At 39.0% G+C, this 26,504-nt stretch overlaps 2 protein-coding genes and 1 long non-coding RNA gene across 4 annotated transcripts in view; 2 read left to right on the forward strand and 1 right to left on the reverse strand.

Annotated features, from left to right (window-relative positions):
- The window catches only part of ZFP91 (ZFP91 zinc finger protein, atypical E3 ubiquitin ligase), a 30,837-nt gene extending 12,856 nt beyond the window's left edge, over positions 1–17,981 (forward strand). Inside the window, exons 3-11 of one of the 2 annotated variants that reach the window (XM_033860729.2) lie at positions 6,203–6,412; positions 6,668–6,704; positions 7,072–7,176; positions 8,083–8,217; positions 9,000–9,050; positions 9,475–9,553; positions 10,885–10,999; positions 13,175–13,274; positions 13,857–17,981. In XM_033860729.2, coding sequence (XP_033716620.1) covers positions 6,203–6,412; positions 6,668–6,704; positions 7,072–7,176; positions 8,083–8,217; positions 9,000–9,050; positions 9,475–9,553; positions 10,885–10,999; positions 13,175–13,274; positions 13,857–14,367 — 1,343 coding nt within the window. In that variant the 3' untranslated portion in view covers positions 14,368–17,981. The remainder of the gene's footprint in view (positions 1–6,202; positions 6,413–6,667; positions 6,705–7,071; positions 7,177–8,082; positions 8,218–8,999; positions 9,051–9,474; positions 9,554–10,884; positions 11,000–13,174; positions 13,275–13,856) is intronic. The other variant, XM_033860730.2, reaches the window with a different exon arrangement.
- A 133-nt stretch (positions 17,982–18,114) lies between these two features.
- Positions 18,115–25,163, forward strand: CNTF (ciliary neurotrophic factor). The gene is made up of 2 exons (XM_004312208.4): positions 18,115–20,051; positions 21,304–25,163. Exons 1-2 carry the CDS (start codon positions 19,938–19,940, stop codon positions 21,790–21,792), a joined length of 603 nt encoding a protein of 200 aa, XP_004312256.1. The 5' UTR covers positions 18,115–19,937; the 3' UTR covers positions 21,793–25,163.
- Positions 23,849–26,230, reverse strand: LOC117313160 (uncharacterized). The gene is made up of 2 exons (XR_012333545.1): positions 24,579–26,230; positions 23,849–24,085 (listed from the first exon to the last, which is right to left on the reverse strand). It is a non-coding gene; the product is annotated as an uncharacterized lncRNA (long non-coding RNA).
- Between the last annotated feature and the right edge of the window lie 274 nt (positions 26,231–26,504).

A 26,504-nucleotide genomic window follows, 5' to 3' on the forward strand; every position in this document is an offset into this window, starting at 1 on the left:
TTTGTGTCTGATTTTTGTCCTATAGCATAATATTTTCAAGGTTCATCTGTGTTGTGGCATGTAGTAGTACCTATTGGTACTTCATTCCTTTTTTTTATGAATTTTAAAAACAATCTTTTATTTTTTATTTTTGTATATTGGAGTATAGTTTATTAACAATGTTGTGTTAAATTTCAGGCATACAGCAAAGTGATTCAGTTATACATATACATGTATCTATCCTTTTTCAAATTCTTTTCCCATTTAGGTTATTACAGAATGTTGAGCAGAGTTCCCTGTGCTATACAGTAGGTCCTTGTTGGTTATCTGTTTTAAATATAGCAGTGTGTATATGTGAGTCCCAAAGGTACTGCATTCCTTTTTTTATGAGTAACATTCCATTGTGTAGATATACTGCATTTTGTTTATCCATTCATTGTTTGACAGACATCTCACTTGTTTCCACATTTGTGGATTGTACTGTTAGGAACATCCATGCACAAGTATTTGTTTGAATACCTGTTTTCACCTTTAGGGGTATACACCCAGGAGTGGAATTGCCAGGTAGTATGGTAATTCTATGTTTATTTTTTTTGAGGAACTGCCAGATATTTTCCACAGTGGCTGCACCATTTTACATTCCCACCAGCAATGTACAAGAGTTCCAATTTCTCCACATTCTCTCCTACACTTGTTATTTCTCATTTTTAAAATTATTATTGTAGCCATCCTAGTGTGTATGAAGTGGTAATCTCATTGTGGTTTTGATTTGCATTTCACTAATGACTTATATTGAGCATCTTTTTGTGTGACTTTTGGCCATTTGTGTATCTTCTTCGGAGAAATAACTGTTCAATTCCTTTGCCCATTTTTTAATTGGATGGTTTGTCTTTTGTTGTTAAATTGAGAGTTTTTTATATTCTGGATATTAGACTCTAGATATATGACCTGCAAATATTTTTTTCCATTCCGTAGATTTTCTTCATTTCTAAGAGTTACTTAGTGTTAGCTCTTACAATTAGGTCTTTGATCCATTTTGAGTTAATTTTTGTGTATAGTATAAGGTAAGGGTCCAGCTTCATTCTTTGCATGTGGATATCCATTTGTTGAAGAAGCTATTCTTTCCCCGTTAATGGTCTTGGCAACCACGTCGAAAATTATTTGACCATAGACGTATGGGTTTATATCTGGACTCTCAGTACAGTTCCATTGGTCTTTATGTCCATCCTTATGCCAGTCCCACACTGTAGTACTGATTGATTACTGTAGCTTTGTAGTAACTTTTGAGATTGGACAAAATGAGTCCTCCAATTCACTTTTAAGATTGTTTCGGCTAGTCTAGGCACCTTGCATTTTCATATGAATTTTAGGATCACATTTTCAATTTCTGCGAAAAAGGAAGCTGAGATTTTGATAGGGACTATATTCAATCTGTAGATCTATTTGGGGAATATTGCCATTTCAGCAATATTTAAGTAGTTTTTTTCTTTTTGATTGAATTGTAAATGGAATAATTTTCTTAACTCCCTTTTTGGATTGCTCATTGCTGGTATAGTTAAAGTAATTTTTGTCTGTTTATCTTGTATTCTGCAACTTTGCTAAATTTGTGTATTACCTTTAATAGTTTGGGGGTTTTTTGCAGATTCGTTAGAAATAAGGTCATTTCATTTGCAAATAGAGGAGTTTTACTTCCTCCTCCTATATATGTGCCTTTTTTCTCTCTTGTCTAATGCTCTGACTGGAACTTCCAGTACAGTGTTAAATAGAAGTGGAGGGAAAGGGCATCCTTATTTTGTTTCTGATCTTAGGGAAAGAGTTTTCAGTCTTTTGCCAGTGAGTTTATTAGCTCTAGGGGTTTGATAAATGCCTTTTATCAGGTTGAGGAAGTTCTAGTCTATTCCTAGTTTATTGTGCATTCTTATCTTGAAAGTTTGTTGATTTTGTTAAATGCTTTTTCTGAATCAATTGAGATGATCGTGTGGGTTCTTTTTTCCTTCATTCTATTAATGTGGTATATTACATCAGTTGATTTTTGTGTGTTGAACTGCTCTCATAATCCTGGGATGCATCCCACTTGATCATAGTTTTAATGTGCTGCATAGTCTTAATATGTGCTGGATTTGGTTTGCAGGAATACTGGTCTGTAGTTTTCTTGTGATGTCTTTGTCTGGCTTTGGTATCAGAGTTATGCTGGCCTTACAGAATGAGTTGGGAAGTGGTTCCTCCTGGCCTTTTCTTTCACTGGGAGGTTTCTGACTACTAATTCAGTGTCTTCACTTCTTAGAAGTGTGTTCAGATTTTTGGTAATTTGAGCCTCCTCTTTTTTTCCCCTCCGTCTAGCTAAAGGTTTGTCAATTTTGTTGATCTTTTCAAGGAACTAACTTTTGGTTTCATTGATTTTTCTTTGTTGGTCTACTATTTTCTTAGATATCTCTGCTCTACTCTTTATTTCCTTCATTTTGCTAGCTTTGGGTTGGTTTGCTCCTTTCTGCCCCCTTTTTCTTTAAGGTGTGAAGTTAGGTTATTGATTAGACATGTGATTTTTTCCCCTATTTTAATGTAGCCATTGATGTCTATAAATTTCCCTCAGAACACTGCTTTTTCTGCAGCCCATGTTTTATGATATGTTGTTCTTTTGTTTTGTGGTTGTGGTGGTGGTGGTTGGCCACACCCCATGGCAGGCAGCATCTTAGTTCCCCGACCAGAGATCGAACCCTTGCCCCCTGCAGTGGAAGCGTGGTGTCAGGGAAGTCCCTCAATCTTTTTAAATTACTTGAGTGGCTTAGTATATGGTCTACTCTGGAGAACCTTCTGTGTGTACTTGGGAAAATGGTGTATTCTGTTGTTTTGGGGTGAAGTATTATATATCTGTTAGGTTTAATTTTGTTTTAATAGTGTTGCTCAGGTCCTCATTTCCTATTTGAATTTCTGAGTAGTCATTTTATTCATTACTGAAAGTAAGATATTGAAGTTTCCAAATTATCTTAGTAATACCTATTTCTCCCTTCAATTCTGTCATTTTTTGCTTCATATATTAGGTATGTATAGGTTTATAATTCTTGTATCTTCTTGATTGATTGACCCTTTTATTAATATACAGCGTCCCTCTTTGACTCTTAGAACAGTGTTTTGGCTTGCAGTCTGTTTTGTCTGATATTGATGGAGCCACTTGCTATCAGTTTGTTTCCCCCCAAAAGATGCTGAGTACCTGTGAATGTAACATTACTTGGAAGGAGGATGTGGAGTTTCTTGTCTGTGTAGAATTGTGGTTTTTTTTAGATTTGGGGGCATTTTTATCCTTTATTTCTCCAAGTATTCTTTCTGCTCCATTCTCTGCTCTCCTTCTGGGACTCTGTATGTTGATTTGCTTAATGGTCCGCCACAGGTCTCTTCGTCTCTGTTAATTTTTCTTCATTCTTTTCTTTCTATTCTTCGGACTAGATGCTCTCAGTTGTGACCTGTCTTAAAGTTTGCTGATTTGTCTCCTTTCTCAGATCTGCTGTTTAATGATTGCAGATATTATACTTTTCAGCCCTAGAATTTCTGTTTCGTTCCTTTTTATAATTACTGTCTTTTTGTTGGCACTTTTCTATTTGTTGAGACATCATTCTCCTGATTTCCTTTAGTTCTTTGTCAGTGATTTCCTTTAGCTGTTTGACCATATTTTAAAAAATCATATTCTTTGTCTTGTGTGGTCTCTCTAAAGGCTCTGCTTGGTTAAGCTTGTGCCCAACGTGTGATTTGACAGAGATTTCCTTACGTGGCTTGTTTTTAACTTTTTTCTTGCTTCAGTGTTTACTTGGTTGCTGTAAACCTATGACTATATCCCAGAGTTCTTACAAAGTTGATTCTGGCAGGTGTGTGGTGTGTGTGTGTGTTTCTGAAAAGGGACATTTTTGCTGATGTCACTCTCTGACAATGCTTTGTTTTTAAACTATAGAGTTTTACGGAATGGGTATGTTATTCAATAAAATAGGCTATTATGCTTTATAAGGATAAGCAGTTCTCATCAAATTGCTGTTATTTGTCCAGTGGATAATATCCACAGTATGAGAAGATGTAGGCATACAGTCCTTTCATCGTGAAGTATAAAAGAGCTTTATTGAGTATAGGAAGTTATGGAATAGGTTTAAAGTCCAAATTAGCATAGCTGGGTTGAGTAAAAGAAATAATTTTCTCCTCATTATTTAATGTTCAGTACTTTATGGAGGGTATTGAATTGCTCCCTTTGAAGAAATTTTCTTAAAAGCAGCCATGACCTACATGTAGAAGTCCTTGATTACTAGTCTCAAGACAGGATTTTAAAATCCAAGTCTGCTTAGATAACTTTGTGATCTTGAACAAGTTGTCTTCATTGGCATTCCAGTTACTTTAAGGGGAAAATTCATTGGATTGTACTTAGACTAGTTAATCTTTAAGATATTTTCAACTGTAAACTTTTTATTATTATTATTTTGATACTTGAAGTAGCTCAGATAGTAGAAAGGTAAGAAAGACATTTTAATGGTGAAAGGGGAATCAGAGGAAACGTATATCTGATTTAACAATTATGTCTGTTTTTTTTAAAGTTCCCACTGCTATTCATATCTGCATTTCAAATGAATGTTATTTCATTACCTTAATATGTTCTCATAAAACTTTCAAACAGTGTAGTTAAAGCTGAAATATCCCCCAGTCACCACCTTGTTCCATAGTGGAGGAAACTATAGTTTTTCAGATCATTTTTTTAAAGGTTAAGCAAAAAATATTACCATACTATATGTGTGTGTGTGTGTATGAAGTTTTATTTTTTCCATTTAACAACATTTTTGCCAGTAATTCCATGTCATTCTTTACAGATACCTCCATATGTTTTATTCTATCTTGGTGATATATCATGGTTTATTTAATAAACAGTGGCTCCTTAATGTAGAGAGTTAGGTTGTTTCCATATTTTGGCTATTATAAACATGTTATAGTGAACCTCCTCCATGTGCCAGTTCATTTTCCTAGGGTAGATACTTTGAGGTGGAATTACTGGAAGTATTTTTGGACCTTCCCCTGGAAGGTGACCAGTATTTATCTCAATTTCTTGAAATTTGTCCAGAAGTGTTGTTGTGATATATAGATATAAATACATAGATTTATTTATTTATACCATGGGTATACACACATATATATAATATTTGGACACTTTATGGATGTGGGTTTTATAAGTGTGATTATAGTTTTGTAGGATAAATTCCTAGTAGTTGAAATGAACGTGAAAAGGTATATGTACTTATAATTTTGATAGATGTTGCCAGATTGTCCTTTATAGAAAGGTTTTGCTGGTGTTCACACTGTTATCTCTATTAAGAGTTCCTATTTTCCTACAGCCTTGCCAATACAAACATTTGGATCATTGCCAATATGCTACAGCAATATGATTTTCATTTGAGTTTCTCTTGTTATGAGTGGATTGAGCTTTGTTGTCATTGTTTTTGTTTGTTCATATATCTGAAAACCATATGTTTTTACTGAGTTGCCGTTTTTCTGTTGGGCTGTTAGACTTTGCTTATAGAGGAATTTGCCATGCAGAAAACTTTATGTTTATATAGTCAGATGTATCAGTCTTAAGACCTAAATTCTGTGCTATTCTTAGAAAGGACTACCATTCTGAGATTATTAAAAGGATCTTCTATGGTCAATATAGGCTCACTTTTAATATACTAAGTAAAATTATTGAATAGAATCAAGGGAAGGCATTCCTACCATGGAATTCCTCTTTATGGAATTCCTCTTCAGTACTTACTTGAAGCATTGTTTGATTATTAAATCGTCTAGACGTGTGCTTCTTTCTTATAGTAGATCTGGTCTTTTTGGGACCACTCACTCAATTTAGTTTCTTCTGTCTTAGATCTAAAGGTTAAAATATAGAACAAAAGGTTAGATCTTAGGTATATTTCTCTTAGCATTATTTTTTAGTATATATATAAAATATACTATAAATGTAAAATAACTACTTTGCAACATACAAAGTTTTTTCTTTAGACTGATGACAATAAGGATAAGTTTTATCAAATTTTACTCTCGTCTTGTTGTTTCTATTATATCAGTAAAATTCTGAGGTTCCCCCCCGGGGTGGGGGGAGGAAAAAAACCATTTATCATCTTTCCATTGACTATATTTGTAAGAGTAGATATACAGAGATTGTTATTGGTTAACTATAAACTTTAAAAGAATGATGTATGTTTTCATTTAGATCCCAAGGAAGAGAAAGAGGAAGAAGGTTCTACCGTCCCTCAGGAAGTTTCCGTTGCTGCAACTAAGCCTAGCCGGGGCTGGCGTAGCAGTAGCAGGACATCTGCCTCTCGGCATCGTGACACAGAGAACACCCGAAGCTCTAGGTCCAAGACTGGTTCATTGCAACTCATCTGCAAGTCAGAACCAAATACAGATCAGCTTGATTATGGTACAGTGAATATAGAGTATGGTTATTTATTAACCAGTTGCCTGTTGATTTTAAACGTAATGTTGAACATTTACCAGAACAGCTTAACTTTCAGGGGTAAGTGTGGTGTTATAGGAAGGATTCCTTTTTGACATTTTGCAGATAATTCTCCTTTTGTGTAATTACCCTAGGCAGTAATTTGGTTTGAGTCTCTTGGCTGCAGAGAGAAAATATCTATTCCTACATAGATAAAGTTTTGTTTTGGACTTTTTCTAGATGTTGCAGAAGAGCATCAGTCTCCAGGTGGCATTAGGTAAGAAACTTTTCATATTTCGTATTTAAGCCCTTGGGGATGTAGAACACAGTCAGTCATATCACATGACTCAGAAGTTGTTTTCTACTTGAAATAATTGTCAATTGTTTTTTAACTCTTAGTGTCACTGAGCCATCATTGCCTTGCCTTTAATGGAGTGATAGCATGTCTAGGATTTATGTATTTTTTGTTTCAATTATTATTCTTTAGGATAAGCAGCTAGATTGCAGTCCAACTACACCATAAGCATGAAAATCCTAGATAACTTACTGTAAATCTTCAGCTACCTCTAAATAAATTACTGAATAAAATCAAGTCAGATATAATTCATACAGCTGGAATTTCTAACCTCTTTGCTTCTTTTTAGCAGTGATGAGGAGGAAGAGGAGGAAGACGAGATGTTGATCAGTGAAGAAGAAATACCGTTCAAAGATGATCCAAGGGATGAGACCTACAAACCCCACTTAGAAAGGTATGTCTCAGATTTGTCAGTGAAAAATAAGTTAGGAAAGCATCGTTGCATGCTTTTATTTCACCTTGTTGCCAAACGAATGGATATGGACGTAATTTTAAATGAGTAATTAATTATGCACTTGTTTTGCGAATCTAACATTATCTTATTACTCCCTCATATAGCCCTCTCTGCCATTTATAGAACTTTGTTTTGATCATATTCAGATTATTATGATGTCTGCCTGTTTTATCTTAAGGTATCATGAATTGCCTGAATACTTAGAATTTTTTACTTTTGTTTCTCTTTACAGCTATAGTGAGATTTGATTCTAAGGCATTGTTAGCTTGCGGAGGGGGCGGGTTGTCTCATAGGCTCTAAATATATGTATGATGTACATATGAGGAATAGCTGGCTGGAAACCACATTTCATGGACTGAGGAGCATAATTTTATTTTATTTTAATTTTTAAAATTTTGCATTTATTCATTTTATATATTATGAACATATTCTCTTTTTTAAATTTATTTTATTTATTTATTTTTGGTTGCCTTGGGTCTTCATTGCTGTGTGTGGGCTTTCTCTAGTTGTGGCGAGCGGGCTTTCTCTAGTTGTGGCAAGCAGGGGCTACTCTTCGTTACGGTGCACAGGCTTCTCATTGCGGTGGCTTCTCTTGTTGCGGAGCATGGGCTGTAGGCGTGTGGGCTTCAGTAGTTGCGGCGCGCGGGCTTAGTTGCTCCGCAGCATGTGGGATCTTCCCGGACCAGAATTCGCAGGCGATTCTTAACCACTGTGCCACCAGGGAAGCCTGAGGAGCATAATTTTATAATAAATCATTGATAACTCCTGGCTTTACCCTTTTGTCACAGTTGTCCTTGAAAGGGTCCTTTGCTGGATACCAGTATTGAAATGTATTTGTATTTTCAGGGAAACCCCAAAGCCACGGAGAAAATCAGGGAAGGTGAAAGAAGAGAAAGAGAAGAAAGAAATAAAAGTGGAAGTAGAGGTAGAGGTGAAAGAAGAAGAGAATGAAATTAGAGAAGATGAGGAGCCTCCTAGGAAGTGAGTAGGCAATTCCTACTAAAAATGGAAATTTAACAGATTTTCAAGCCACTAGTGGAAAAAGGGTAGGAGTGTGAGGAATGATATTGACATATGCATATTGCTGTCTCAAGCAGCTGACAATTTCATTGGAAAGACTCTGCTCAAAAGCTTCAAAAGTTTAATTCAAAGCAATACTTAAGAGACGTTCAGTTGAGTGGGTAGGACAATAATAGCTCTAGGGATGCCGAGGAGGTAGAGGCAGCAAGAAGAGTATGGCAAATATGGATCCTCAGAAGAGGGGCAAATAAAGCAAATGATGTAATAACCTTGATCAGGTGAAAACTTTTAGCTAGCAATTATTTCCTGTTGCAGAAATAGCTTTTTTAAGTGTCTAGGCTTTTGTCTCTATTGCAAGGAGAGTCTAGTTTATGTTCTTAGGGTTTTTAGATAATAGACTTGTTTATTCTACTTTTTAAATTGATTAAATATAAGTGATAGACTTCTCACTGAAACAAGTCTTCAAGTAGTAACCTTGAGGTTTATCCAAATCTTCCATAGAAATGTGTAGTTTATGAAAGGTATATATTTTAACTTGTGGTGCAGACTTATTTGTAAGTGAAATTGCTTCAGAGTGAAATCTTTGTTTGGTTTGCCAGATATGTCTTTGGCTTTATGTATTCTGGGTTATCCTTTGTTTCTGCCACCTGCCCTTTGGTCTTGAGGGTATGTCCTCAGCTCTCCTTTACTATATAAGCTTCAATCTGGAATATGTGGACAGTTACTCTGCTCTTTAATTATAGGAGAGGAAGAAGGCGAAAAGATGACAAAAGTCCACGATTACCCAAAAGGAGGTGAGTAATTTATACTCCTGCTGTGTTGTGCCTTCTTTCTGGTGGTGGGCACTTCACTCACATGTTCAGCCCTCATAATTATCCTGTGGGAATGGCTAGTTAAAAATTTCACAAAAGCAACTTCATTAGTGTCCTTGATGCAGAGTTACTATGTTTTTATTTCCATTGCAGGATCTTAAAGTTTCTAAAAATTTTAACACTTCTTTGCCTTTTGGGGAGTTACTAGTTTGTTTTGTGCTCTTTTCTAAAAACTCTAAACATTTGGCAATTTCTGGTTACTTCTAACATAAATTCTGTGCAAGCTATAAACTTAGAGATTTTAATTCTTCATACTGTAAAATACCTATTCCCTATAGTGCAGTTTGGCCACTGTGCAGAATGCCTCTTTTCTGTTGCTAACTTTTCTCCTACATATTGCTAATAGAAAAAAGCCTCCAATCCAGTATGTCCGTTGTGAGATGGAAGGATGTGGAACTGTTCTTGCTCACCCTCGCTATTTGCAGGTCAGTGAAGTTGTTAAATAAGGTAGCCTTGCAGGTTACGTTCCATTTCTAGTTCTCATACTTCATGAGAGTTTACAATTTGTGGACTTGTGTAGGCTTTATCATTAAATGTGTAATGTCAAGGAAAATCTTTTTGTAAACATCAAATTACTTCAGCTGAGTTTCTGTTGTTGTTGTTGTTTTTAAGTGATTTAGAACCTGAGCTTAAATATTTCCTTGGGATCTTGGAATATTCCAGTGTTCATGGTGTAAATACTCCTGATACAAGAAATGATTGCATAACAACACACCAAGACACAGTGGAACAGATTTTATTTTAATGTGTATTTTTAAAGAATAAAATTAGCAACTAAAACCAATGACTTTTTGAATCCTATTTAGAATAAATTCTAAAATTTTTAGTTTTTAGGTGTTTTTTTTTAAGTGAGCAGGGTTTTTTAAAATAATTTTATAAATTGCTGTGCGTTCTGCATGTTTTTAAAAATTTATTTTTTATTTTATTTATTTTTGGCTGCTTTGGGTCTTCGTTGCTGCGTGTGAGTTTTCTCTAGTTGTGGTGAGCAGGGGCTACTCTTTGTTGCGGTGCGTGGGCTTCTCATGGCGGTGGCTTCTCTTGTTGCGGAGCACGGGCTCTAGGCGTGTGGGCTTCAGTAGTTGTGGCTCGCGGGCTCTAGAGCACAGGCTCAGTAGTTGTGGTGCATGGGCTTAGTTGCTCCGCGGCATGTGGGATCTTCCCGGACCAGAACTCGAACCCGTGTCCCCTGCATTGGCAGGCGGATTCTTAACCACCGCGTCACCAGGGAAGTCCCAGATTTTTTTTAATGAGTAAAGATACAGCTTGTATTTAGGTCTGGCAGAAAACATGAAGGTGAAATAATAATTACTAAAGCTTAAGAAGTGTTTGATCTTTATTTAGCAGCAAGTATAACATAGACTAAGGCCTTACTTTCTGATTCTGGTTCTACTATAATAATGATAGCTACACTTCTTTTGTCATGTACTATTTGCTGCACTAAGCACCGTACAATATATGATCTCTGTATTCCCACAACAACACTACAACACAGTTATCATTACCTCCATATAATACTTCCATCTGGAAGTATTATATTCTAAGATCATGCCACTAGTGAATGACAGACCTAGTCTGGAATCACCGTCTATCTGTTTCTGTAGCCTATGTTCGTAATCATTTTATTATACTGCTTCCTGTTCATATACAGAGTATTTGGTTTTCCTTCAGCACTTTTGACTTAGCAAAGGAATGAGCTAAGCTAAGCTTTCTGGAATCCTTATTTTTTATCCCCCTTCACTTTCTTTTACTGTTTTAGCACCACATTAAATATCAGCATTTGCTGAAGAAGAAATACGTATGTCCCCATCCCTCCTGTGGGCGACTCTTCAGGCTCCAGAAGCAACTTCTACGACATGCCAAACATCATACAGGTATTTTTTAAATAAAATGTTTATCAAGTAGCTAAATTCACTGATTCAACATCACCAAGTTTGTTTTACAGCTAAGAAACCAGAGGCTGAGCAACATTAGGTAACTTGCCTGTGGTCACACAGCTAGTTTTAGCAGAACCGGGGTTTTCTAATTCTGTCTCAGGTAAATAGATACTCGTAGTAACTACCTGGACTGAAAATGAGGAGTATGTGGAGAAAGCTGAAACGGGAAGGAGGGCTGCTCATCGTTCATGTTACCTATTGAGGAGCTCTCGACTTCTGCTCCTATTGGAATCGTAAAGGCTAGCTACTAAATTCACATGTAACCTCCTGTTGGAGGAGGAGCTATTGACTCAAAAAGAGAAACAATGTCTTTGTAATTCATGTTATAGAATGGATTCAGACGTCATTCATTTTTATCCACTTGACAGTCTCAGTGCAGTGTAGCTAATAGGAACAAATTAGGCTGGGTATTAGTGGTAATTGAGCATATGCCAGACACTTGATATTCTTAATAATCCTTGGAGGGTAAGACTAGGAATTCCAGTAGCAGAGATTTCATGTCTCTTGCACAAGGTTATATGGTCAGTGTCATATATATACCCTTTCCATCATTTACTAAATGTGTGACTTAGGAACGTTACTTAATTTCTTCTCACTTTTCCTCATTTGTAAAATAAAGCTAATAATGTTACCAGTAACACTGAGTTATTACAAGGATGAAATGAGATAACCTATAAAGTGCTGTTTACTGCACAGGGCCGGGCACCTGATAGCACCGCAATTTAAACTCAGGTCTTAGTCACTCCAAAGTCTACTGTCTTTGCATTACACTATGTTTCTTCAGAGAGTATGCTGTCTCCACTGTTTCTTGATAGAAGCTGCCATTTCTCCACTCCTTCTCCCTGCTACACTGTTTTATCCTATAGAAAAGTAATTTGTGACAACCAGTTTAGACTGTTTTAGTTAAATATTACAAGCCTACTATGACAAACAGTGTTTTAGAAATTCAGTCCATTCTAGATATTTATATTTGGTTGATACAGTTTTATGATGTCAGTGTTAGAGAGGTTTCCTTTTCCAAATTAGTGTTTACTGGCTCCCTTTGAAAATACAATTTATTTAAGCAAGTAGAATGCCCCACATGGGTTTGTCATGCGACTGTGGAGCTGGAAAAGTGGACAAGACCTGAGAGATACTAAGAAATTGTCCCTGAGTTAGAAGTATGCATTTTTAGACCCTACCACTCATTATGTAGAACATAGACCAGACTTTAGCTCCATTAAGAGATGGAGAATCTCAGGCCTTGCCTTAGACCAACTGAATCAGCGTCTGCATCTAATAAGATCCCCAGGTGAGTCCTCAGTACATTCAAGTTTGAGGAAAACTTGACTCTTCTCCCACACTTGGTTTTAGAACTGTTTGGGATAGAATGTAAGATTAAATTGGATGCTGTTTGCCTTTTGACTTAGCCTTGTGTTTTTACTGCGACTATTTCTAGTAATTTTTAAGTGAAAGGCATAGAAAATGGGTAGTGGCCATTTATTCAACAAATGTATGTTGAGCATCTGTTTGTCCACTTTCTCCCCAACCAGTTGATAAGAAATTAAGTCCAGTGTTCCTTTGCCCCATAGAATTTTTGAGAGAAGTTTAAATTGTTTATCTTGGGTAACTTTTTAAAAAATCTGAAATAGAAGATATGAGTAGCACTTTATATTTGGGTCACTTTTCTTTAGGGAATGCCAACTTCTTTTGTTGTTGTTGAACGCTAGATTCTTTATATGTAAGCATTCAGCTTTCACAGTCTGTGAAAAAAGCTGTTTTAAGAATAAAAGTTATGTAAAATGTAGTTGTTTACTTGCTAACCAATTTATCCAAGGTCTGGATTACTGGTAAAATTGAGATTAGGATTCCAGTTCTCATATTTCTGTCTAGCTGTGTTTTTTATTTTTGTTTTTTAAAATAGGTTCGTATGCTACTGAAAGAATGGACTAAGAAGAGATAAAAATGATATTATTATAAGTTTTGTTTATCCAAAGTGCTTATATATTAAAAACAGTATTGCTTGTCCTCTAAATTCACCTGCCTGATCATCTGCTTGTTGTAAGCTAGGAAAAAATACTTAAGAGGGATTCTAAATGGAACACTAAATAACCACATTATTTTTCTTCTCAGATCAACGAGATTATATCTGTGAATACTGTGCTCGAGCCTTCAAGAGTTCCCACAATCTGGCAGTGCACCGGATGATTCACACTGGCGAGAAGCCATTACAGTGAGTACTTGTTTACTGGTGAACATCTGGGGTCTCAGTGCATATACCCCACTTGAGGGTTAGACCCTTTACAGACATTTCAGCCGGCACTGCTATTTTACTTCTACCAAATTAAAGAGTGGGTATTGGGCTTCCCTGGTGGCGCAGTGGTTGAGAGGCCGCCTGCCGATGCGGGGGACACGGATTTGTGTCCCAGTCTGGGAAGATCCCACGTGCCGCAGAGCGGCTGGGCCCGTGAGCCATGGCCGCTGAGCCTGTGCGTCCGGAGCCTGTGCTCCGCAACGGGAGAGGCCACAACAGTGAGAGGCCCGCGTACCGCAAAAAAAAAAAAAAAAAAGAGTGGGTATTGATTAGGGGAGCTACTTAGTCATGTTTTCTTTTGTTTTCCTCTTTTTCAAACAAACAGAAAGGGGAAAAAATCAGATTAGTTTTCTATCTATTAACTTTTCCTAATCTTTCACAAGAAGTATATATTACTGACTGTTGCTTATAAACATAACCTCTCAATTCTCACCCTGACGCTAAATTAGAGTCTCTTTATTTCTCTATTTGATCAGCTATTTCGTTTTTCACTCTCCTTAGATGCGAGATCTGTGGATTCACTTGCCGGCAAAAGGCATCCCTTAATTGGCACATGAAGAAGCATGATGCAGACTCCTTCTACCAGTTTTCTTGCAATATCTGTGGCAAAAAATTTGAGAAGAAGGACAGCGTAGTGGCTCACAAAGCAAAAAGCCACCCTGAGGTGCTGATTGCCGAAGCTCTGGCTGCCAATGCAGGCGCCCTCATCACCAGCACAGATATCTTGGGCACTAATCCAGAGTCCCTGACACAACCTGCAGACGGTCAGGGTCTTCCTCTTCTTCCTGAGCCCTTGGGAAACTCCACGTCTGGAGAGTGCCTTCTGCTAGAAGCTGAAGGGATGTCAAAGTCATATTGTAGTGGGACAGAACGGGTGAGCCTGATGGCTGATGGGAAGATCTTTGTGGGAAGTGGCAGCAGTGGGGGCACTGAAGGGCTGGTCATGAACTCGGATATACTCGGTGCTACCACAGAGGTTCTGATTGAAGATTCAGACTCTACTGGACCTTAGAGGAAGGGAAGACTTTGGGCACTGGGACAGCTAAGACTTTGTATTTAAAAGACAAAAAGGACAAAAAAAAAAAAAAATTTAAAGCATTTAAAATCTAGTAAAATAACTGAAGGGCCTGCTTTTTCCATTGTGGATCACAGCACACGTGCGCACACACACGCGCACACACACACGCGCACACACACACACCCCCTCTTCTCCCTCTGTTGTCCCCTTTATAAAATTGATGTTGCCTTTACCAGAAAGCTAGACAAAGAAAAAGCAGCAGCAGCTCTTAAAGTAACGGTTATTCTTATACTCAGTTCCAGCCAGGCAGACTTCCTGCTCATCAGCAGATCCCCCTTTTCAACCTGTAACTCTGATGTGCTCTGGATCAGCTTTTAACTCTTAATAATATATTAATATTCTCTAAACCCCTTCTCCTCTTTTACTGCTTCCCTATGGTTCTGGCTTCTATCCCCTGCAGCACATTTATCTTCAAAGTATCATATACTTCTAATCTCTGGAGGCTGGCAGCTTGACTTGGCACTTTAGGGCCCCTTAGCAGGGTGAGCTGTTAAAACAGCACACATCTCTCACCCCCTTTCCCTCTATTCCCCCTGGGTTTAGGAAAGGAAGGATACATGGGGACCACCTCCTGCCTCTTCACCTCACCACCTTCCTCAGTCCCCCTCCCAACACCTCCATAAGGTTCTCAGTGGTGCTCACTTGCTTTGCAAGCAGGCTCCCAACAGGGAGGGAACTACTGTCTACATGGTCTCTCTGACCATAAGACAGGGTTCTATATCAGTGAGAAAAGTCCCAGACTAGTGGCAGAAATTTGCACTTTGAACATGTGTGTTTTTGTGTTGTGGAACCTGAGATTCCTTATTTATTAACAAAGTCTGATTTCTCTTTTTTTTTTTGTCTTTGTTGCTATATTTTGTGGGGCTGGGAGAGATTAGATTATTCTGACATGGGGTCCTTTGCATAAGAGGTACTTGTAGAAGGCAAGATATAGGGTTGAAGAAGCACAGCCAGCCTCTAAAATCATAGCTCTCTAGTGGCCTTTAAAGAAAGCTGGTCCTCAGCACTAACAAAATCACTACAGTAGCCTAGTGCTTTTCCGGAAACCTCTTTAGGGAAGGATGTTAGGTTTGTGGTAATTAGTGGTCTGAGTTTTTAGAGCATCGAGATTTAGGAATTTTGAGGGGGTCAGGAAGGTTGTTCAGGGTCTGAATTATAGATAAAAGGTTTTCTCTTGTGAATTTGTTGATTTTCTTTTTTGTCCCCATCATTTCTTTGTACAGACCTCCCTGTTACCCCAGCTCTGGCCCCTTGCTTGCTTTGGCTTTGGCTTTAGCTTTGGCTTTGCTTTGCTTTATCATTGGTTGATTCCAGCTCCCAATTAGTGAAGGACACTGCCATCAGTGAAGGAATAGTCTGAGTCATACAGTTGTAAGTAAAAGAAAATTGCTCTGTTTTGTTTCCCTTTTAATAACACTTCAGAAGAAGAAAACCTTCAACAAAGTTAATAATCTGTATAATGCTTTGGTTTTCACCTGAAGTTGTAGAAATTATCATTTCCCTCGAGGTAGGGATTTTCATGGGGTGGATTACTTACTGTCCATGGGAAAGACAGTTTTGTACAACTTCATAACTTCCAGAAGACCAAAAGCATATTTTGGCCCATTTTTAGAGAATTAGAAGGGCAGTCTCTCCTACGTACCTCAGAAACTGGAATTAAAGGCTTGCCCTATTCATTGTTTGTCAGAAATGTATGATGGCTGTTGGAAAGAATGAAGTTTTGCTGAGAACAAAATAAGGAACAGCTTGTTTTTCACAAACACTAAAACTACAAAGTTTATCAGTTTTCTCTTTTGATTTTTTTTTTTCCCCAAGAAGAAGGGTAACAAAACGTCATCTCTGAAAGAGGCTTACTTTACACCCACCTAGTGTCAGTGGTTGGGATGCCAGGGAATAGGGAGTGAAACACCTACAGTGAACAGTCTTAAATGTACTGTTGTTTCTTTTCAGTGTTGCAGATTTGCCATCCCCTTCAGTGTGAGGGTAGCAAATGGAATAAGGTTAGAAGGGATATAGAGTATGCTTTCCTGCCCACAGTAAGGATTTGGAGATGACTTTGGTATGTTGAGTAAATTTGAAAATATTATAAGATTGACTGGATGGGTCTAAAACAAAGTTGTTCCACTCCCGTATTAAGTCCATTTTGTACTGTTTCACTAGCTAGCATCTATACCCCACTTTACTTTTTGTCTTCGTCACATTTATCTTATCCTTTGTCTCCATAAATTACATTTGCAGTTGTTAGTCATCAGATGTTTTAGCCACCTACACAAAAGCAAACTGCATTTAAAAAAAAAAAAACTTTATGAGATAGAGGGAAAATATATTCTTCCCTGTATCACACTCCTCCCCACCAAAAGCAGCTAGCTAGTTCTCAGAAACTTTCTCCTTTCTCTGTTTTTTACTCATCTTCATTTGCCTGTAATTTGTTTCAATAAATTATTACAGCAGTTTGCGATAAATTTTAAAATATTTTTCACAGACTTAAGATTTTTTCCTTTTGAGAAAAGGGGTGCTAGCAAAGTAAAGAGTTGGTTAAAGTAAACTATCTTATACTAGATTCTTTTCCCTTTTCCATTCTGCTCCTCATACGTTTACTTCATTGTCCTTCTAAGGAACTCTTAATCTTAAAATTCTACATTTCCTACTCTTTTTTTTTTTTTTTTTTTTGCGATACGCGACCCTCTCACTGTTGTGGCCTCTCCCGTTGCGGAGCACAGGCTCCGGACGCGCAGGCTCAGCGGCCATGGCTCATGGGCCCAGCCGCTCCGCGGCACGTGGGATCTTCCCGGACCGGGGCACGAACCCGTGTCCCCCGCATCGGCAGGCGGACCCTCAACCACTGCGCCACCAGGGAAGCCCAACATTTCCTACTGTTAATCAAATTCTGCTACCTTTTTAATAACTCTTCCCACAGCATATTCTCCATCTTGAATTAGCAATTCTAAATTCTGAAAATGTACTTAATACAAATATTATTTCTACAAGATATAGAAATACATCTTGTAGAAATACATCTTTCCCCTTGTTTGTGGTTGCCCAGGGTTATTTTGTAAAATTGAGAATATGCTTCAGAGAATTTAGATAAACACTGGCCAAGATTACTGGGAGTAAAAATAGATACATTGAGGTATGGAAAAGCATTCACATAGAGCACTTGAACTTCCTTAGAACCTGTTTGGAGAAAAAAATATAGAGTGTACTAAACCTAACTAAAGTTATTACAGTCCGGCTGTTCGAAGCACCATTTTTCCCTCCTGTCTTTTTCCCACTTTCCAGTGTACTCAAGAAAACTGAAAAATTGTAATGAATCAATTTAAAATATTTTATTTCCTAGAAGCCTTTTTTGCCTGTTGTAATATGCAGGACCCTTCTCCTTTGGTGGGAGAGACAGGTAGTTACCTGAATCTAGGTTGAAAAGGTTATGTAAAAAGAAATTATAATAAAAGGGATACTCTGCTTTTCAAATCCTTGTTTTCTCTTAATCTAGGTAAGGCATATCCAAAATAAATATGTAAAGAAGAAAAATAAAAGTTGTCTTCATGGAAGCAACTGGTCTTCCTTGGTTGTACTGAGTTGCAGTTATCCTGGGGTGAAATAATTGATGCTGCCAAATAAGAAAAACAAGTGCCCTCAGAGCAGGTTTTATGTGGCGGATACTGTTGTTTGCTCTTGTTGAGAATCAGGTAGTTAACTTTTGACTTAGTTCAGTTCTTGATTTCTAATGCTGAGATGCTATATGATCCTATGATCATTTGACAAAGTTGGAAATCCTTTCCATGTTTCAACCTTAGGAAAGGTGGATTCTTAATCTAGTAAAGAGAACGTTAAGGAAGCTGTGGGGTTAATTTTGCTCTGATAATGACAAAACCCTGATAGCATTTAATATCAGTGCTTCTTCACAAAACTCGATGTCCATACAAAGTTTAAAAAAAAAAAAAAGTAGAATCCTCCTACCTTCTTAAAAAGCCTACTGTGACAGCCACCCCAGCCTCATTTCTTTCTCCCCTATGTCCCTCGATTATTGCTTTTTTTTTTTTTTTTTTTTTTTTGCGGTACGCGGGCCTCTCACTGCTGTGGCCTCTCCCGTTGTGGAGCACAGGCTCCGGACGCGCAAGCTCAGCAGCAATGGCTCACGGGCCCAGCCGCTCTGTGGCATGTGGGATCTTCCCGGACCAGGGCACGAACCCGTGTCCCCTGCATCAGCAGGCGGACTCTTAACCACTGTGCCACCAGGGAAGCCCCCTCGATTATTGTTTATGTATGGAAATTTCCCCCTGAGAAGGCATGTGTTTCAATTTAGAGGTAATGTCCATGATACAAAATAGTGAAAACTGATTCATTTGGGGATGAAACTTGTAACTCTTACCCAATTGGCATCATCCTCTAACCTACAGAGTTAAATGCAATAGAACAACAACTCTCCAAGTGCTTTCAAACTCTGCCTTCATTTCACAGTCCAGCTCATTCTCTTATTTTGTTAAGAAGCAATGTGGTATGACTGGGATAAGGAAGAAAAAGAAAAGCATGTTGTCACTTAAGTGAGACTGCCTCAGAAATGTTACCAAGTCAGGGTTGGGTGTTTCCTGTCCTTTGGAAGAGAACAGGCCTAAAACAGTACCTTCTTCATCCTATAGCTACAAGGAAGGCACCATGATTGAGATTACAGATGCTTCCTTAACTGATTTTTAATCAAGTGTAAATTTAAATACTCAGCAAAAGGATGGGAATGAAAAAATGCTGTAGTTTTACAGGATCTATTTCATGTAAACTTTGTGTCTTGGAACAAAATATGAACTACCTAGAGAATGATATTGGAAACTCAGTGGGAGGAACAGTTATAGAATCAAAGACCTATATTTAAATTTTGAACCTAGTTATTAGATTTTGTGCACATTATTTAATTTCCTTAAGCCTCCATTTCTTATGTAAAATGAGGAAACTATCTTGTAGAATTATTCTAAAGATCAAATAAAGGCTTTAAAGCTGTTAGCAGTGTCTGGCCTAGGGTAGATGCTTAATGAATGGCAGCTATATCAATAATAATAACTTAATATTATTGAATAATTTACCAGGCCAAGAAAGAAAAGGACATGGGGAGCACAGAGAGGGTGATAGTAAAATGAACTGATTATAAGTGTATATAAATAGATTCCATCAGGCAGGGGTGTCATGAGGATCAGCGTGATAATGACCTTGTCAAGTGCAAAAGCAAAACAATGACATGAAAACAAGTACACTAGGCCCTGAGTGGAGGAGAGAGTTGGAGGCAGACGCTGCAGGACAGAAAGCTGAGTGAAAAGGGGCCTTTGATTCCACAGGCACAGAAATCCACAGCCAGGAATTTGCTGCCACCTCTGAGTCAGGCAGGGGGCGTGGGTGCCGAATTCCATTAGTAGGGAAATGCCCAGTGGATTTAGCCCGAGAGTCACATTTCTTATTTGGACCAGTATAGACAGAAACAAACCCAGCTCACTTGTTTCCCGGGACAGTTGAGTTAGGGGATGGCTTTCACAGAGCATTCACCGCTGACCCCTCGCCGCCGGGACCTCTGTAGCCGCTCTGTCTGGCTAGCAAGGAAGATCCGTTCAGACCTGACTGCTCTTATGGAATCTTATGTAAGTTGCCTATTTTGCTGTCGTCTATTTTCACTTCATCTCTTCTGATCCAGCCCTTTACCATCATGTTCCAGCCCCGTTATCCGTTACAAAAGCCCTAATCATATAGTCATTTATATATTGGGCACCTGTCGTTTGACATGGCCCCTTCCCTTAAGGAAAGTCATACGACCTTACTTTCTCTAGGCTATTCAGGAGACATGTTGTTCCTTGAATAAGAAAATATACATGGGGTTCTATGTAGAATTGGCTTTATGTCCTGGAGGCTGTTCCTAATTTCATTACCTGTCTGAATTCTGCCAGAATAGCTTAACCATGAGGCCTCTAAGCTTGGGTTCTTCATGTACATTGTTCTGATTTTTTGAGCTTAGAAACGAAAGATGGAGTTAGGTTTATAGGATTGGGAGAAGAACAGTATAAACCAACCAGTTTCTCCTATTACATTATTAGCCACCCTATACAATCAAAAGTGTTCCTGTGTCTAAATAGAAAGGTCACCTACACTATCAAAAAAGTCTCGTAGAAGAATCACTGGGGACCTGGGGAAGTGTCCGATTCTTAGGGAGCTAACCATGGATCTCAGGTTTTCTGATAGAGGAAGATCCCCCTCGGTCTTCATCTAAGGCCTGCCGTGGAAACACTCCAGGCCCCCGTGGAGAGTTCGGAATTTAGGTTCTCTGAGAATTGGTTTATCTTCATAAAACCCCAGCAGTCAGAAATCAGATTCTTTGAAATACCAGTTTTTCAAAAAATAATTGCAATTGACTCCTGTAATAAAGGGTTGTCCTCGCCATCGACAGCGAGCAATGGAGAGGCTGTTAGAGAAATTCTACGATGCCTATGTTTTAGAGCTTAGGTGTGGCCAGCGTCTTCAGGTATATTTAAAATACTTAAACTCCAGTATGATTATAATACTCCAGTTGCCAGGAGGGAGTGTCAAGTGGGAAGGAAAAATTATTCTAGACAGTCAGTGGGTGGTTTTCAACCTTTGGAACCTAGTGAAAGCTGTACATTCTCCCAAGAGAAATGAACAGGTAGTCAAAGCAGTATGGATAGTTTCTGGGAGGATAGCTTCTTCCTAAAGTCCGTCAAGGTTCCCAGATGAAGAGTTCCTCATCTAGACTCTCTATTTTCTTTACAATTTGGATCCTTGACCAGGGAAGTGAATAAGATTTTATATGAGATTTAGAGATTAAGTGAGACTGGTGGAGTGATTACAGAAGATGTGAAGTTTTTCTGTATCCTTGACCAGGTGAAGCACCAAGGTCTGAACGAGAACGTAAACCTGGACTCTGTGCGTGGTGTGCCAGTGGCAAGCACTGATCGGTGGAGCGAGCTTAGTGAGGCAGAGCGACTCCAAGAGAACCTCCAAGCTTACCGTACCTTCCATGTTATGTTGGCCAGAATGTTAGAAGACCAACGGGTGCATTTTACTCCAGCTGAAGATGACTTCCATCAAGCAATACATACCATTCTCCTCCAAGTCGCTGCCTTTGCTTACCAGCTGGAAGAATTAATGGTGCTCCTGGAACACAAGATCCCTTCCAGTGAGGCTGATGGGATGCCCCTTATTGTTGGAGATGGTGGTCTCTTTGAGAAGAAGCTGTGGGGCCTAAAGGTGCTGCAAGAGCTTTCACAGTGGACAGTGAGGTCCGTCCATGACCTTCGAGTCCTTTCATCTTGTCAAACTGGGATCCCAGGACGTGGGGGCCATTATACTGCTAAGGACAAGAAAATGTAGCGTTACCCCTCTCTCTCTCTCTTACTTGCTTTCTCCTCTAGTGGAATATATATAGTTTTCTGAGGCCTCACTTTCCCATTCTTAGTTTTGAAAACCTTTAAAACCACAGGCATTTTCATCAGCTAGGGTTGGAGACATGGACAAAAGGGCCTACAGGTTTAGTCTCGGGGGGAGGGATGTGTGAGTGTGTGTGTGTGTGTGTGTGTGTGTGTGTGTGTGTGTGTGTTGGGGCCATAAGGGAGTGGGGGCAGGGACAACATCCTTCCACCTCAGTGCTGTGATCTTTCCTACCCACTAAATAACCTTTACAGGCATTTAACAGCCTCCCATATACTTTTAACTTTAGTCCTGGATGACTCTTCTGAGAAGACTGAAATAGTGAATTAAAAGTCATGGACTCTAGTCAATTCAAACTCTTGGATAATAAAAACAGTAACTAACATTTATTGAGTATCTACTATATTGAAGCAATATGTCAGGAGTTTTATGTATATCATAATTTTCACAACCCTGCTGAGGGAGGTGGTGTTATTTCCATTTGGCAGATGAGAAAACAGGCTCACAGAAATTTATAACTCGTTCAAGGTTACCCATCTAGCCAATGGCACCCTGAGTTTGAACCCAGATCTTTCTCATTCCAAAGCCTAGTGCCCTTCACTTTAAGGGCCTGATTATGAACGTCTATCACTGCACCTCTTTGCTGCAGAGAGTTGGAAAATGTATCCATGTAATCTATCCCCAGCACTGAAAAAGCAACCCCCAACTGTGTCCTGATAATGTTAAAGGCAGTATTTGTTGCCCATATTTGGCAAAGAAGAGAGCGGTGGACATCTTAAGATTAGTCCACCAGACTTTTGAACTTTGGAAGCTGGGAGTGTGCAGTCATACAGCTTGCTTTCAAGTATCCACTAATGTTCTTGAGTTTGGGGTTGGGGACAGCTTACCAGGTTACCTCACATTTATTGTAATCAGCAGTGCAGTGATACAGGCACTGTAACCCGGGCATTCATGGGCAATGGGTAGAATACTGCTCAGGTTAAAAAGTCACAGAACTCCTTCACCAGACAGAGTCTCTGGACTTAGTCATGAGCAGAGGATGAGGCCCACTCTGTTCCCAGTGGGAATGCCAGTGATTCTGAAACAATACAGAGCAAAGCCTCCATGCTTCAGAACAAAGGGCACAGTTCTGCATTTAACGTTCTTGAGAGAAACGGTATGAAAAGCACCAACTAGTAAATGTGGGCATTAATGTAAAAGGTCATTTACAGTCAGGCCTATGAACTCGTGGTGCAAATGGGAATCCAGAAGTTCTCAGGTGTATCATTTATTTCACGCTACCAATCAATTCAAACTCAAGGTCTTGGGTGGGGGCCCAAATCAATTTGGTTCACGTATTTGAGGCTTCTATATTCTTAAAAGGACCATGAGGCAGAGGGGGCTAGCTGCCATAGCTTGTGTCCTTTCCTGCATGGGTTTATGTCCAAAACTCCATGAAGTCAATATTCTGAGAGGGCTCTGGGTGAGGCAAGGTGGCAATACAGGGGAGGTCCGGCCCTGCTCCCCAGGATGCATCTGTGGAAATGGTAGGCATACAGGAGATCAATACTATTGGTAGACCTGAATCGTAGGATGGGTTTAAGCGGTATGGAGCTGAAGGAGATCAGTGAGGGCCAGAAATCGCTTCCTGGAGGAGGGAGGAGTTCAGTTGTGTCTCAGAGGTTGGCTGAGTACCAAACAAAGAGAAAAGTCATGAGGGGAGAAATAGAGAAGAGTTGCCCGGTTAGAAGAAAATGAGGCAATAATAAACATTTGGGTCCACTACCACTAGAAGTTTATCGTTTTGTTTTGTTTGTAATTTTGGTAATGGTAAAAATTTTGCAGTGAATGCATAGAGGCTTATTTCATTCGAGCTTTTCCTTGTTTGAGTTGTTACTTGTGCTTAAGAGCAGTATTTTGATTGGTAAAATACTTGCTTATTAATGTGAAGCACTTAGATTTATCTGTATAGTACTTTTAGGCTTTTTTATTTAATGAAGAAAGGCGCGACTCAAATTTCTTTTTTTTAATAAATTTATTATATTTATTTTATTTTTGGCTGTGTTGTGTCTTCGTTGCGGTGCGCGGGCTTCTCATTGCGGTGGCTTCTCTTGTCGCGGAGCACGGGCTCTAGGTGCGCGGGATTCAGTGGTTGTGGCACACGGGCTTAGTTGCTCTGCAGCATGTGGGATCTTAGCCATAATAACAAAGACATAAACGTGTGGCTCTGAGTTTGTAGACTTTGCATCACGCTCATCTAAAATGGATGAAGCAAACTGAATAAGGGACTGACAATAGGCCATATACATATAACTCTATATATTAATAAGGTCTTAAAAGGCATAAATTTAGTTCCCATCCCCTAACTCTTATTTCATAAAGGGGATTCCTTCTATCCCACTCCCTCCAGAAAAGTCTCCTCTATGGGGAGAGATTCAGTTCTCCTGAATCTGTCAAGGAATTGTATGTATGAGAATTGATAAATACTTCACGCATTGATTTACAAGGATAATTTGGGAAAGACTTGCAAATTAGCACAAACTGAAAGTCCAAACATGGAATAAAATTGACTTTAAGACAATCAGGTTTTGAGGGAAGTGAGAATTTTAATAAAAATGGAAAGTGTCCGGTCATAGTCCTGGAATTGCTGTTATTTCATGCTGCTGTGGATTAAAGCCCAATGGATGACTCACTGTTGTGACCGCTGGTCAGAGAGGGAGAGGACAAGTAAATATTTGTGGGAGACATACCTGACAAATTGTTTAGAATGACTTCTGTTTGTGAATCCTCAACTCCTCATGAAGTAGCTGAGCAACTTCTCCTATTGAGTAAAATAGAAATGCAGGACGCAGAGGGGCCTCCAGCAGAATGAGAAAGGGATTGGTGAAGAGGAAAAGGAAAAAAAAAAAGTTTTTGGATATCACTTGAATTGATTTATCTGTGTGTGAGTGTGTGTGTGTGTTACCAAAAATGTTTAGGCCAGGACATTTTAAAAGGGTAGTTTGTCCTCCTGCCTCATCCTACCTCAGCTTCAAGCATCAGACCCAAGAATGAACCATCTGAATGTTGGTACATTTAAAAAGTGAAAATGATAAAAATGTCATTGTTTCATTCAAAAGCTTCTATAGAGCTCTAAGGTCTACAGATAAAGATGGAGTAAACATATAATTTGATCTTTTGATGAGATTGTGGGGTGTGAGATAAGAAAATCCATGTGCATGTGATTCTTTATATAATAGATTACTTTGATGGGTCTGTTTTTGGCAGATAGATGCAAGAATGAAAGAATAAAGGATTCAGTAATGGCTAACAATAAAGATTTTGCCTCAGCAAGACCACGAGTTGCTCCTTTTATTTCTGTATCTGGATGAATAAGGGGAATTTCAAGTGATTTCAACACTGGCTGAAATGTAATCCTCCCAGCCAGGGCCAGGCTCACTCAAGCGTGCTAGGTAAATCTCTCTGATGCCAGGCCACGGGCATCGACTCCCAAGGCCAGTCAGCCTCAAAAACGGAGATTCCCCCTACATTTATCAGCTAGCCTGTAGATGAGAAATATTTCCTTTTATATAGTTTAATTTCGAGTATTTGAACCCTAATCAAGCCTTTGAAACAGAAGGATCCTTACTAGCCTGTTTCTAGTCAGTTTGAAGGCAGAAACTAAGTTGAGGAAAATACACAGGAGAAAATATACAGCATGGCTAAGAGTATTTTTATCCACATGTTCAAACTCGTATGAAAGGGAATACTGCATTTACTTACTATGTCAGACAGCTCTACCCTGTCTTATGTCATTTGCTCCTCTTTCACAAACAAGGGAAATGAGAATGAGTGTTAACTTGTCCACGGTCCCTCCTCTAGTGTATGACAGATTTGGAGAGTTCTGGCTCCAAGACTCATTCCACTATAGCCAGCTGCCACGGTACAGCTAGCAGTCGAGATCGTCTTAGACTGAAATCCATTCTCCATCTCTGTAATTCACTTCTCTTGGATAAAGCCAGCCACAGACTTGTACAAAATCACTCTCTGTCACAAACCCTATTATGTTTCCAAACTTTGGGGCAAGTCACTTTTTCTGAGCTCCCTCATTTATGAAATGGAAATGACTTCACAGGTTGTTACATGGTTTAGACAAATCTGAGAATCTGAAAATACTTGTAAATGACATACACACATCAAGTATACTTAATACCTCAAATAGCTTGGATTAACAGAAGACTTTCGACTGAGGAGAGACTATCTTAGAAATACCAGTTGCTTCCCAGGATCCATCTGGTCACAGCCTAGACTTCACCCTGTTTGTTGTGCCCATGGGCCTTTGGCCATTAGAGGCCGACCCAGTTTCACGCACAGCCTCCAGGAATCATCCACCTCTCTGGAGCGGTGAGACCAGGCTGTTCACCACATCCACTAAGATGGTTTTCACAAGCATCAGACTTGTGAAGCCTGGCTGGCTCTGTAAAGAACCAAGGAAACACGCAAGCCAAGGCACCGCCCAGGATGTGTTAAAGCACGCATTCAGACTCGGAGTCACCCCGCCATTGGCCAGCACCCTCCTCAACACAAGAAGGAACTCAAGCTTCATTTAGTTCAATCTCACCGTTAAACACATTGCACAAGGAAGCCAGAGAGGTGCCCTGGTGTCCCGGCTGCAAAGTAGAGTTACAAGTATAATT

This window comes from Tursiops truncatus, chromosome 8, assembly GCF_011762595.2.
Source record: "Tursiops truncatus isolate mTurTru1 chromosome 8, mTurTru1.mat.Y, whole genome shotgun sequence".
NCBI classification, from domain to species: Eukaryota; Metazoa; Chordata; class Mammalia; order Artiodactyla; family Delphinidae; genus Tursiops; species Tursiops truncatus.

Excerpts from the sequence above, each read along its gene's own strand:
- CNTF (XM_004312208.4), top strand. The coding sequence starts at position 19,938 with ATGGCTTTCACAGAGCATTCACCGCTGACCCCTCGCCGCCGGGACCTC. Across the intron at positions 20,052-21,303 it reads CTGCTCTTATGGAATCTTAT|GTGAAGCACCAAGGTCTGAA; the intron begins GTAAGTTGCCTA and ends ATCCTTGACCAG.